General features: G+C 36.2%; 1 protein-coding gene across 5 annotated transcripts in view; it reads left to right on the plus strand.

Annotated features, from left to right (window-relative positions):
* Nucleotides 1-229: 229 nt before the first annotated feature.
* Nucleotides 230-13,258, plus strand: part of EMCN (endomucin) — a 128,449-nt gene continuing 115,420 nt past the window's right edge. For 2 of the 5 annotated variants that reach the window (XM_070791150.1, XM_070791151.1), the window contains exon 1: nt 232-476. In XM_070791150.1, coding sequence (XP_070647251.1) covers nt 407-476 — 70 coding nt within the window. In that variant the 5' untranslated portion in view covers nt 232-406. Of the gene's footprint in view, nt 477-13,258 lie in introns of all 5 variants that reach the window. The other 3 variants (XM_070791149.1, XM_070791148.1, XM_070791147.1) reach the window with 3 other exon arrangements.

Below are 13,258 nucleotides of genomic sequence, written 5' to 3' on the forward strand. Positions count from 1 at the left end.
CCTTTATAATCACTCCAAAACACACTTTCAAAACAAAAGTTAGAAAGCCTGTATGATCCATTCTCAAGAAAGATCTCTTTCTGTTCAAAACCCATCCTGACCTTTTTGTTGAAGAAGAACAAAATAATGTAGTAACAAAAACACAAGTGGCTGCCAAAGGAAGAGGAAAAAAAAAAAGAGTTCCTGTAAGGGACTGAAACAATAAATCTCCTCTCTGTTGAACTCCCAAAGGGAGTGTGTGCATTTCCTCCCGTTCTTTATCAGAGCCTCCGAAATAAGTAGGAATGGGCAGTGGCTGTTCACATCCAGCACACCTTTTCCATTTGCTGAGGCCCTGCCAGGCTGGGAGGGTGTTGTCCCTGCCTGATTCTGGAGAGAGGAGCCGCTGTGACCATCCTCGGGCACTATGAAGCTGCTTCAAGGCACCATCTTTTGTCTTCTTCTGTCCAGTATTTCTAGCAATGATCAAATCGCAGGTACCGTTTTCTCTGGTTTTTCTGATGGTGTGGATTAGAAACCACCGGTCAGACGCTCTGAGCCTCAGTTTACCTTCAGGGAGTTTGCCCTGAAATGCAGATGCAGCAGTGCATTTGCTGAGTTGAGTGTGTGTGTGTGGCTGGAGAGTGCACGGAAAAGGCTCCACAGAGAGGATGCTTGTTTTCACTGAAGGAAAACGTTTGCTGCAGCAGCGGCCTTCCAGTGTGTTCCATGGCATCCTAAAGGTGCTGAGTATGTACAGTAGCCTTTTTGGGAAGTCACAATCTGAGGATCATATGCTGGTTAAAAATGGGCTATTTCTCAAAAATGTACTTTTTTCAGATGTAAGTCTAGATATAAGAAGGTTATCATGTATGGAGAAAGGCTGTAATAATCAGAAATGTTGTGTTGCAGTTGCTGGCCAATTATTTGTCCTAACTGTTTTCTGGCTCTGATAAATTGAGAGGTTGGATAAAACTCCCTGGGGAAGTGAATCTTAATATCTTGAGAGGGGAGGGTGAGAAAGGAGGAGAGTCACTTGATTAAAGTGTATAGCACATATCTACACATGTATGTACAATATTTTGCATAACATTTCAGGGAATTTATAGACATTAAAACCCTACTGATTGACTGCAGAATCTGAAACTTAGATAAAGGATATATATATATGCACCTATATAAGCCCTGACTATATTAATAACCAGTTGCAAGAAAGGATTACATTTGACTTTTAACCCTTCCAGAGAGATTTACTGTAAGTAATTAAATTTAATCAATATTTATTAGGCTCCCACCATGTACTTGGCAGTAAAAGGTATGCAAAAATGAGGAAGACATTGTCCTTTCCCACAGTGGTAAATACACAACTGGGAGAAATAAACACATAATTCTAACACAAGACAGATTTAATAAGTGCAAAAACCAAAATACAAAATGCTATCATAAAAGAACACAGTTGAGACACATTAATTCTGACTCTGAGGAGCCCTGGAAAAAAAAAAAAAAAAACCTCAATTCTAATTTTATTTTTCCATGCCCTCCTCTAGGGGATCTTCCTAACCCAGGGATCGAACCCAGGTCTCCCACATTGCAGGTGGACTCTTTACCATCTGAGCTACCAGCACAGCCCTTAATTTTATTTTGCATGTGCTCTTTTCAAAAGTCCACTGATTACAAAATTCCAATTTGCAGTGATTATGTAAGAAAAAATAAACAGACTCCTTCTTGAACAATATTTATCTTTAATTTCTCAAAATATGTGTATACATTTAGGACAAATACCCAAACACTACAAAGTCACATACAATTGATTACAGCCCATCTGGGAGCTTCCAGATTTAAGTTGCAATGGGTATTAAGACCAAAAGTTAGCTTAGATGATTTACAAAGTTCTGATTTTTTTCAGAACAAAAATTATTCATGAGGTGACACAGAAATCAGTGCACTAGCTTATAAGTAACTCTGCAGTTTGCATGGGAGAGATTGATCAGAATCGGTGCTATGAGAAACACTGCTTATAAACACATGTCAGGTCAATGTAAATTCTGAACGTCTGAGTTCAGCTTCTTGCCATCCCAGGTCTGCAAACATCAATAAGTACACTACGTCCCTTGCATTGTTAAACTCTGGATTACATGTATTTTTGAACGCAAATTGGAATAGAATCCATAGAAGCAGGCTGCAAAACCTGATTGTAAGGAAGATGGAAATGTGAAGGATAACCCAGAGATGACCTGGCAGGGTTTTTTTTTTTTTTTTTTCTGTTATGGTCATGTTAAGAAAATACCAAGGTCTGTTAGCTCACTGGCAATGATACCAACCTCTCTGTTAGTAGTATCTTCTTTCTAAGGAACTTTTAACCCAACTGAAATAATTTTTCATTTGAGCAGAGACAACAGTTACATAATGACTATCTGCTTCAGCCTCTGTCAATGAGTCTTTGTTAATTTAAGGCAAATGTCTGTAAAATCTACCCCATTTATCCTAGAAAAAGAAGCACTAGCTCCAGAGAGCATAAACTGACCAGCTGAGTGCGGTCCAGAAGGAATTGGAAGAGATTTTCCCATCCACGTATATGATTTTGCTGCACCTGGTTCTGCCTGTTTTATGTTTTCCTTCCCAGATATGGTACAGGAAATGAAGCATTTCCTAAGCTGATTTATTAAGTTCTTTTCCTAATCCCCTGTACCGGAAACACATTGATTTCAAAGCTTTATATGTTCCCCAAGCTTAGAATACTTAACATATTTCATCAGCAGGGTTGATTATAGGGGTACAGAGGGAGGCATTTCATCTGCCTTAAATTCACAAATTGTCAAGAAGGTCCATGCTTTTTTTTTTGGCATGGTAATTTATTCCTAAATAATGATCTTTCAGAGAAATTGACTATTTTTCTTTTTCTTTCTAATTTTTTTGTCAGTCTCAGATTTAAATAAATATAGTCTTTTGTACTCTTTGTAAAAATCAAGGAAATCTTTCTGCATGGCAGTGAGTGACTTTTTCTATTACTTCGTTGGTGGTATAATATTTTACAATCTCTAATTTGGAGATCTGTCTATTGAAATATGTATGGGAGCTTCCTGAAAAGGAACTGTCATTCTTTTTCAAGATTTTCTAAATTGTATTTAAAACTGAACAGACCCCTACAGTGGCTTTTAAGCTCCTCTGGCTTTTAAGTCTAGATCGATGAGTTTTTGACTGTCAGGAATGAGAAAAATTAAATGAAGAAGGAGTCCAAGAAAAAGGAGGCCCTGGAAGTAATTTATTTTTCAAGTGTCATTTGCCTCTTTGAACTTTGCATTAACTTAGGAAAGATTAAAATGTTCAAGGCTTTTGCAAGCAGGGTAAACATCACATTATTGGTATCTAAAGATGAATTTAACTGCTTGTTGAAATTTATTTGTTAGGGGTTGAACATTCTATTTCACAGAGAAAAAACAGATTGAATGCACTATAAGACAGATCCTATGCTAGATGCTGGGGCTTATAGAGATCAATAAGACTCAACTCTTGCCCTAGAAGGGGGGAAGAGAAGGATGAGTCACATAGTTGGCTCATCCTGCAACCCTAACTCTAATCCCAATTTATAAGTTTGATTATATTAGAAGTCTTAAGTAGTAAATAATGTTTATGGAGAATTCACAACTAGCTTAGTTTAGAGTGTAGGAATATCAACAAAGGCTTCACACAAAACTTGAAAAACTGGAGATCCTGGATGGGTGAAATTTCTGAGTCAGAACTTTAAAGCACTATGTTCTTGTCTAGAAATATAAGGAGGTGACAGGTTGGACAGAGGTTAAGTGCTGGAAATATAGTCTCAGAATATGTTGAATGCCAAGGTTAGAAACATTGACTCAGATAGTTAACTATTTTAAAGACTCTAAATGTGTTTGAACATGAGAATTATATATTTGGGGCTATCAGTTGAGAAGATTAATCTGTCAGCAGGATAAAAATTAGACTATTATAGTCAGGATAAATAAAAACTAAAGAAAATGGTGCAAATGGTATTAAAATCAATAAAATGAAAAGAAGGGTCAATGAAGAGCTTTAAGGAGGTAGACAGTTTGTGATTTGACATTATTGACTGATTATGAGAGAAAATAACTGAGACGTAAAGAGAAAGTTATTTGAATAACAGAAATAGGGAAATAGATTGGCACCAGGGCTGGGGAAAGATAGGAGGAAATGATTTAGGTGAATTTGATTTTGGGCATGGTGAGTTTGAAATCCTAATAAAATACTCAAATAGAGGTGGCCAAAGATAGATTAAATTTGTCTGGTGGGTAGTTGCCCACCTGTGCCTGGAGGTGATGGTAAGAAATGACTGTTCTTTACACTTGTTTCCCAAGAGTTTTCAGTCTTGTCCTGCGCAGTGGAAGATTAGCAACATAGAGAAGCAATTTACTTCTCTTCTGAATGCTGATATTTATAACTGACTTGTGGCACTTATTTTCATAGTCATTTGTGTGCATATCTCCTCTACCAGACTACAAGCACCTTGAAAGTAAAGGTCATATTTATTATAACTTGTGTAGTAACAGTTCTAAACATAAGGATATAATAAGCTGAATGAATACCTAAATGCATGACATATTACTCTTTTTTTTTTTTCATTTTTAATGTCTTCATCAGATAATCACTTGTTTATGACCTTGTTTTGTGAAAGGGCTTCCCAGTGGCTCAGATGGTAAAGTATCTGCCTGCAATGCAGGAGACCTAGGTTTGATCCCTGGGTAGGGAACATTCCCTTGGAGGAGGGCATAGCAACCCATTCCAGTATTCTTGCCTGGAGAATCCCCAGGGACAGAGGATATTGGTGGGCTACAGTCTATGGGGTCATATAGTCAGACATGACTGAGCAACTAACCACACATCTTATCCTTGTGAAAAGGTTATGGACAGGTATGAATCACAGAACATAACATGAAAACAAGTGGATTATTTTGATTCCTGGCTATGTAAGTGAGCACCAAATATAAGGAAAGGGGCTTCTTATCAAAGTAAGTCATTTCCAGACTGTAGCGGAGGAGATGATAGGGATAGGTAGGTGACCTAGTACCAGCTGATAGTAATTTACAGCAAATCTGGAAGGATAAGCTACTCTGACCATAATCATTGGGAGAAAGAATATCTAAATAGAGCTGATTCTGTTGGGTAGGCCAAAAACTTCATTTGGATTTTTCTGTAAGACATTATAGAAAAACCCAAATGAATTTTTGGCCAACTGAATGCTTCGTCTCTTTTTTGGATGTCAAATATTTTATGTAATATTTTCTTAGAGTTATAAATATTCTAGGAGAAACCTTGCTCCTCACGTCTCAAAAATACAAAATGGCTTTTTTTCTTAAAGCAAAGTTCACAAAAGAGAATTTGGAAGAAAATCAAATAAATATCATATATCATTAATTCATATGTTATTTTAGGTAACATTTGAGTTACTTCTCAGATTATCTTACAGATTAAGACCAGATTATCTTACTTATTAGTGCTTCTTAGACACTTACCAATAGAACTTACCTGAGATGGGTGACCTATTGTAAAAAGAGTGAACCAATGTGGAAACAAATTCAATGGAAAAAGTATTCAGTTTCCAAGCCATTTATTTTGCATTTTTTCTTTACTCCACTTTTTTTTTTTTTCCATCAATGATCTCTGTCTAAAAATAGAAGTGGTCATTCTAGAATTTTTATTTTCAAGAGATTCATAACAGTTGTTGTCAGCAAACTGTCTGGCAGTTTTATCTTGCTGATCATAATTATTTATATATTGAGGGAAAAAAAATAAGCATCTGAAGGTTTCAGAGAGCTTCTAATTTACTGGATAATTGCCCATCCTTTCCTTTTCATTGATGAAGTTGTATTTCAAGCTTCAGGGAAATACTTCAATTTGCGAGTAATTGTCTAATCCAAGTTCTTTATATTCTTTTTGTCTTGGTCATTACTTTCCAACTTCCTCTTCACCTTTGAGAACAATTTGAGATATGCTTTTCTAAACACTGAATGTCAAAGCAGGAATTTACTCTAAGCGACATTCCATTCAATTCCTGTGTAATGAATGTCTCCTTTCCTGTTACCGAATTCCTGTGGGTCACTATAGCTCTATCAGGTTAGGATAATAATGCCTGTGGAGTGTTTAGAGAAATTCTTTTAGTTGACAAATAAGATCTTTTTGCTACTGTTGCACATCAGCAGTAGCATAGGAAACATTAGTGATGTCAGTTACATTTATAGAGGCCGCTATATGATTCCACAATTTCAGCAACCATAAAAAAGTAGTTTTCTAAACATCAATAGAGATTTTGTGTCTTGTGGCATGACATATCAGTAGGGATAATCATAACAAGTCTCTAAATAGAAGCAGCTACCAACATCCTCCCTGGATGTGTTTAGTCTAACCATTGCTATGGCAACCTGTCAGGTGTAGCTTGACAGTATCTTGTCTCACATGAATGAGTATCTCTTGCTTTCCTGTCTGCTGTTGTTCTGATCCTAAGGCATGCTTCACTTACAGAGCCCTGCCTGGCACGGTTGGGTATCTGAGCTAGACGTATAAGAGCCTTTACACTCTAGCCTTTGCCAAAAAAAAGAATGGGACCAGTGAACGCTTTCCTTTTCTATGGCTGCTCCAGTTTCACCGTTTTAGTTCTCTACTCTTCCTGAGATTACTTTCCTCTACAAACTGTACACAAACCCTTGTTTGGCTCTGCTTTTTGAGGAAGCCAGGATTTATAATTTTTTGATGGGAACATTTTGGTTTGGATGATAATGTATACAAATTATACCAGAATTTCTCTGATACTCTAATTGATATTCACTACCTTTCCTCCTCTTCACTTCAAGAAAAAAAAAATCTAAAAAGCTTTTGTTGAATAAGTTAAACAGTATTCCAAGCAGGTCCTTTTCTAAGGCAATCGTCTGTCTATATAGTCAGTAATGAATTATATTGTAAGGTCGATAGTCAAAATGTCAATGACATTGATTTTTCTCTTAATGTTCTGTTCATCTGAAATGTGGCTACCCACTCCAGTATTCTTGCCTGGAGAATTCCATGGACAGAGGAGCCTGGTGGGCTACAGTCTGTGGGGGTCACAAAGAGTTGGACACGACTGAGTGACTAATACTTTCACTTTCATCTGAAATGTAAAGTGATTTTTATTCTGTTTAGTCAGTCATATTCTGGCCCCAACCTAAATTAGTTGTGTCAAAACCCAGAGAATGGCGATCACACTGGGTCTGGTCTAAGTTAACCCAGATAAATATTGTCACAACATCTACTGACATCTACTGTTTGTGGTGGCTGGCACTTTACATGCCTTCTATCACAACATTTCAAGGCCTGTTTTATCATTTCCATTTTACTGATTATAACACTGAGGCTTGGAGAGAGTTGAAGTTATCATAGAGTGATAGTGCTTAAAATCAGAGAACATTGTTCTTCAAAATTTCCCTTCTAGCTTGCTGTCCTCCAGTGTAGTGCAACTGCAATAAGTTGAGTTTTTCTAACTGAAAAGATTAAGGGTAGAGACTCACTACTTGAGTAATTTAAAAGCACTGCTGCCTCTCATAACACCTTCAGTACTTGTAAATGTTTGCAATGAAAGAATTTCTACTTAGTGATAATTAGCCTCTGAATATCCTGAATTCAATTAATTATTAATGATTGAGTTGAAAGAAATTTTAGGCATTTCCCTACCTACCCACTATTGTGTTGGTTGAAAAAAATGTTCTTTGTTCTAATATAAATATCAGTGAAGCTAATATAGGACTTAAAAGAGAAGGAAAGAAGTGAAAAGGAAATAACTATTAGTAATTAATTACCTAGTGTCACATTTATAATTCTTCTGGAGCCAGACAGTCTGGATTCAAATTCCAGCTCTGCCACTTACTTTCTGTGTGAACTTGGGCAAGTTACTTAACCTTCAACTTTCTCAGCTATAAAACATGGATGAATACAGTCTTACCTCATGGGGACATTAGAAAGATCATGTGAGGTAATATACATAAACACCAAGAATAGTATTCCAGTGTATAGTGACTCTATGTTTTACTGAACTTGAGAACTCAGAATCCTACATTTTATAATATCCCATTCCTTAGATAAACTACTTCATTGCCAAGTTGATTTCAATCTAGGATCAGCAAATATTTAAATATTTACAATGTGGATTCTCACAAAGAGAAAAATCAGCACATAAAAAATTTTCACAATGGAACTGATGTTGGATTGGAATATGATTGCCAGTTATGTTCTTAACCACATTATATACAGGCACAATTTGACATATACAAACTGGTGTATTATCTAGTATGCCTTTAAGATTTGTAAGTTATTTAACTCCATGTATAAACTAATCACTCAAATTAATAAGCAAAATTGTATATGTATTTAATGAAAATTCTAACTTTTCAGACTGAGATTGTCAACTTTCTCAAATATGATTTCCTGTCTTAAAGTATTGAGCATTGATTACTCTGAGAGGTGGGATATGTTGGTGGAAGGAACTTTGGTCTTAATGTGAGAATCAACTTTGGATCCAGCTTCTTAGTATGCTGCTGCTGCTGCTGCTAAGTCACTTCAGTCATGTCCGACTCTGTGCGACCCCATAGACGGCAGCCCACTAGGCTCCTCTGTCCCTGGGATTCTCCAGGCAAGAATACTGGAGTGGGTTGCCATTTCCTTCTCCAATGCATGAAAGTGAAAAGTGAAAGTGAAGTCGCTCAGTCGTGTCCGACTCCTAGCGACCCCATGGACTAGAGCCTACCAGGCTCTTCCGTCTATGGGATTTCCCAGGCAAGAGTACTGGAGTGGGGTGCCATTGCCTTCTCCAATGCATGAAAGTGAAAAGTGAAAAAAAGTGGGCCAAAATCCTATATGCTTGTTATCTTCAGTTTCTATATCTAAAAATGAGAAAAACAATCATTGCTGACAGAATACTGCTGTTAAATGCTAAGTGGAAAACCTATTTTAGATGCTCTGTAGGTCATAAATCACTATTAAAATTTAGTTATTAATATGCAACCTAATATTTAACTCATGAAATCAACAGATGAAGAACACATTTCATAAATTTGAGAATTCTTTCTAACTGGCTGGGCCTTTAACTGCCAACCCATTATAACTGTTTGAATCATATATCTTTAAATATGTTTATGGCTGCTACACATTCAAATTACCATGTGTTGAAATCATACCCGAGTTATAAAAATCACACACACAAAACACAGGAAATCATTTGTATCACACATTGAACTTATTTTTAACTGAAGTGGGAAAAGAAATTATTTTGTGTGTATATGTTTGTGTGTTTGTATATGTGTGGTTCGAACCGTGAAGTCAGACCTCCAGGGAATTTAGAAAGTGTCAGGACATACATACTGAACTCTCAGACACTTACCCTGGGGAGCTGAGGCCACTCCTGCAGTTGTCAGCTCAAGGCTATTGTGACTATCCCTCTATCCCACAATGAGACATCCCCTAATTATCCCTCCTTCCAAAAATCCAGTGGGTTTTTTTTCTTTAATTTTCTTTTAATTAATTTATTTTTTAATAAAGGATAATTGCTTTACAGAATCCTGCTGTTTTCTGTCAAACCTCAACATGAATCAGCCATCAATTCAGTTCAGTTCAGTCGCAAGGTCATGTCTGACTCTTTGTGACCCCAAGAATCACAGCACGCTAGGCCTCCCTGTCCATCACCAGCTCCCGGAGTTCACTCAGACTCACATTCATCGAGTCAGTGATGCCATCCAGCCATCTCATCCTCTGTTGTCCCCTTCTCCTCCATAGGTATACATATATCACCTCCCTTTTGAACCTCCCTCCCATCTTCCTTTCCATTCTACCCCTCTGGTTCATACAGAGCCCCTATTTGAGTTTCTGAGACATACAGCAAATTCCTGTTGGCTATCTATTTTACATATGGTAGTGTAAGTTTCCATGTTACACTTTCCATACATCTCACCCTCTCCTCCCCTCTCCCCATGTCCGTAAGTCTGTTCTCTATGTCAGTTTCTCCATTGTTTCCCTGTAAATAAATTCTTCGGTACTATTTTTCTAAATTCCATATATACGTGTTAGAATACAATATTTATCTTTCTCTTTCTGACTCACTTCACTCGGTATAATAGGTTCCGGGTTCATCTACCTCATCAGAACTGACTCAAATGCATTCCTTTTTATGGCTGAGTAATATTCCATTGTGAATAGGTACCACATTTCTTTATCCATTCATCTGTTGATGGACATCTAGGTTGCTTCCATGTTCTAGCTATTGTGAATAGTTCTTCAGTGAACAATGGGATATGTGTCCTTTTCAGTTTTAGTTTCCTCAGGGTATATGCCTAGAAGTGGGATTGTTGGGTCATATGGTGGTTTTATTCCTAGTTTTTTAAGAGATCTCCATTCTGTCTTCCATAGTGGCTATATCAATTTACATTCCCACCAACAGTGCAAGAGTGTTCTCTTTTCTCCACACCCTCTCCAGTATTTATTATTTGTAGACTTTTTGATGATGGCCATTCTGACTGATACGAGATGATATCTCATTGTAGTTTTGATTTGCATTTCTCTAATAATGAGCACTGTTGAGCATCTTTTCATGTCTTTGTTACCCATCTGTATGTCTTCTTTGGGGAAATGTCTGTTTAGGTCTTTTCCCCACTCTTTGATTGGGTTGTTTGTTTTTCTGGTATTGAGTTGTATGAGCTGCTTGTATATTTTGGAAATTAATCCTTTGTCAGTTGTTTCATTTGCTATTATTTTCTTCTATTCTGAGGGTTGTCTTTTCATCTTGCTTATAGTTTTCTTTGCTGTGCAAAAGCTTTTAAGTTTGATCAGGTCCCACTTGTTTACTTTTGTTTTTATTCCCATAACTCAAAAACTATGAGATGAGTCATAGAGAATCATGCTTTGTTTTATGTCCTCCAGTGTTCTGCCTCTGTTTTCCTCTAAGAGTTTTATAGTTTCTGGTGTTACATTTAGGTCTTTAATCCTAAATTATGAGTTTATTTTTGTGTATGGTGTTAGGAAGTGTTCTAATTTCATTCTTTTACATATGGCTGTCCAGTTTTCCCAGCACCATTTTTTGAAGAGGCTGTCTTTGCCCCATTGCATATTCTTGCCACCTTTGTCAAAAATAAGATACCCATAGGTACATGGGTTTATTTCTGGGCTTTCTATCTTGTTCCATTTGTTTATATTTCTGTCTTTGTGCCAGTACTATACTGTCTTGATGACTGTAGCTTTGTAGTATAATCTAAAGTCAGGAAGGCTGATTCCTCCAGCTCCATTCTTCTTTCTCAAGACTGCTTTGGCTATTCGGGATCTTTTATGTTTCTATATGGATTGTGAAATTTTTTGTTATAGTTCTGTGAAAAATGCCATTGGTAATTTGATAGGGGTCACATTGAATCTGTAGATTGCATTTGGTAGTATAGTCATTTTCACAATATTTATTCTTCCTATCCAGGAACATGGAATATATATCTCCCTATTTGTTTATGTCATCTTTGATTTCTTTCATTGGGGTCTGATAATTTTCTATGTACAGTTCTTTTGTTTCCTTAGGTAAGTTTCTTCCTGGATATTTAATTCTTTCTGTTGCAATGTTGAATGATATTTATTTCTTAATTTCTCTGATTTTTCATTGTTAGTATGTAGAAATGCAAGTCATTTATTTGTATTGATTTTTGTATCCTGCAATTTTGCTAATTCACTGATTAGCTCTAGTAATTGTCTGATAGTATCTTTAGGGTTTCCTATGTACTCTATCATGTCATCTGCAAACAGTGAGAGCTTTACTTCTACTTTTCCAACCTGGATTCATTTTATCTCTTTTTCGTCTCTTATTGCTGTAGCTAGGACTTCCAGAGCTATGTTGAATAATAGTGGTGAAAGTGGGCACCATTGACTTGTTCCTGATCTTAGGGGGAATACTTTCAGTTTTTTACCATTGAGAATAATGTTTTCTGTAGGCTTATCATATATGGCCCTTAGTATGTTGAGGTAGGTTCCTTCTATGCTCATTTTTTGAAGAGTTTTAATCATAAATGGGTGCTGAATTTTGTCAACAGCTTTTTCTGCATCTGTTATCATATGGTTTTTTATCTTTCAATTTGTTAATATGGTGTATCACATTGTTTTATTTGTGTATATTGAGTAATCCTTGCATCCCTGGAATAAACTCAACTTGATCATGGTGTATGAGCTTTTTAATGTGTTGCTGAATTGTGTTTGCTGAATGTTTGTTGAGGATTTTTACATCTTTGTTCATCATTGATATTGGCATGCAGTTTTATTTTCTGTTTTTTGGTGTCTTTTTCTGGTTTTGGTATCAGAGTAATGGTGGCCTCTTAGAATGAGTTTGGAAGTGTTCATTCCTCTGCAATTTTTAAAAACAGTTTTAGAAGGATAGGCATTAGCTCTTCTCTAAATGTTTGATACAATTCTCCTGTGAAGCCATCTGATCCTGGGCTTTTGTGTTTTGGGAGATTTTTGATCATAGCTTCAATTTCAGTGCTTGTAAATGGGTTGTTCATAATTTCTATTTTTTCCTGGTTTAGTCTTGGGAATTTGAACTTTTCTAAGAATCTGTCCATTTTTTCCAGGTTATCTATTTTATTGCCATGTAGTTGTTCATAATAGTCTCTTATAATCCTTTGTATTTCTGTATTGTCTGTTGTAGCCTCCCCTTTTTCATTTCTAATTTTGTTGATTTGATTCTTCTCTCTTTTTTTTCTTGATGAGCCTGGCTAAAGGCTTGTCAATTTTGTTTATCTTCTCAAAGAACCAGCTTTTAGTTTTATTAATCTACTATGCTTCTTTTATTTCTTTTTCATTTATTTCTGCTCAGATCTTTATGAGTTCTTTCCTTCAACTAACTTTTTTTTTCTTATTTTTCCAGTTGTTTTAGATGTAAAGTTAGGTTGTCTATTCAATATTTTTCTTGTTTCTTGAGGTGGGATTGTATTGCTCTTACAACTACCTTTGCTGTATCCCATAGGTTTTGAGTTGTCATGTTTCCATTGTTATTTGTTTCTAGAAATTTTTTAATTCCCTTTTTGATTTCTTCAGTAACCTGTTGATTATTTAGAAATGTGTTATTTAGTCTCCATGTATCTGTTTCTTACAGTTTTTTTTTCTTGTAATTGTTATCTAGTCTCATAGCATTGTGCTCAGAGAAGATGCTTGATATGATTTCAATTTTCTTAAATTTACTTTGTGGTTTGATTTGTGACCCAAGATGTGGTCTATCCTGGAGAATGTTCCATGTGCACTT

Source organism: Bos indicus, chromosome 6 (genome assembly GCF_029378745.1).
Source record: "Bos indicus isolate NIAB-ARS_2022 breed Sahiwal x Tharparkar chromosome 6, NIAB-ARS_B.indTharparkar_mat_pri_1.0, whole genome shotgun sequence".
In the NCBI taxonomy this organism is placed as follows: Eukaryota; Metazoa; Chordata; class Mammalia; order Artiodactyla; family Bovidae; genus Bos; species Bos indicus.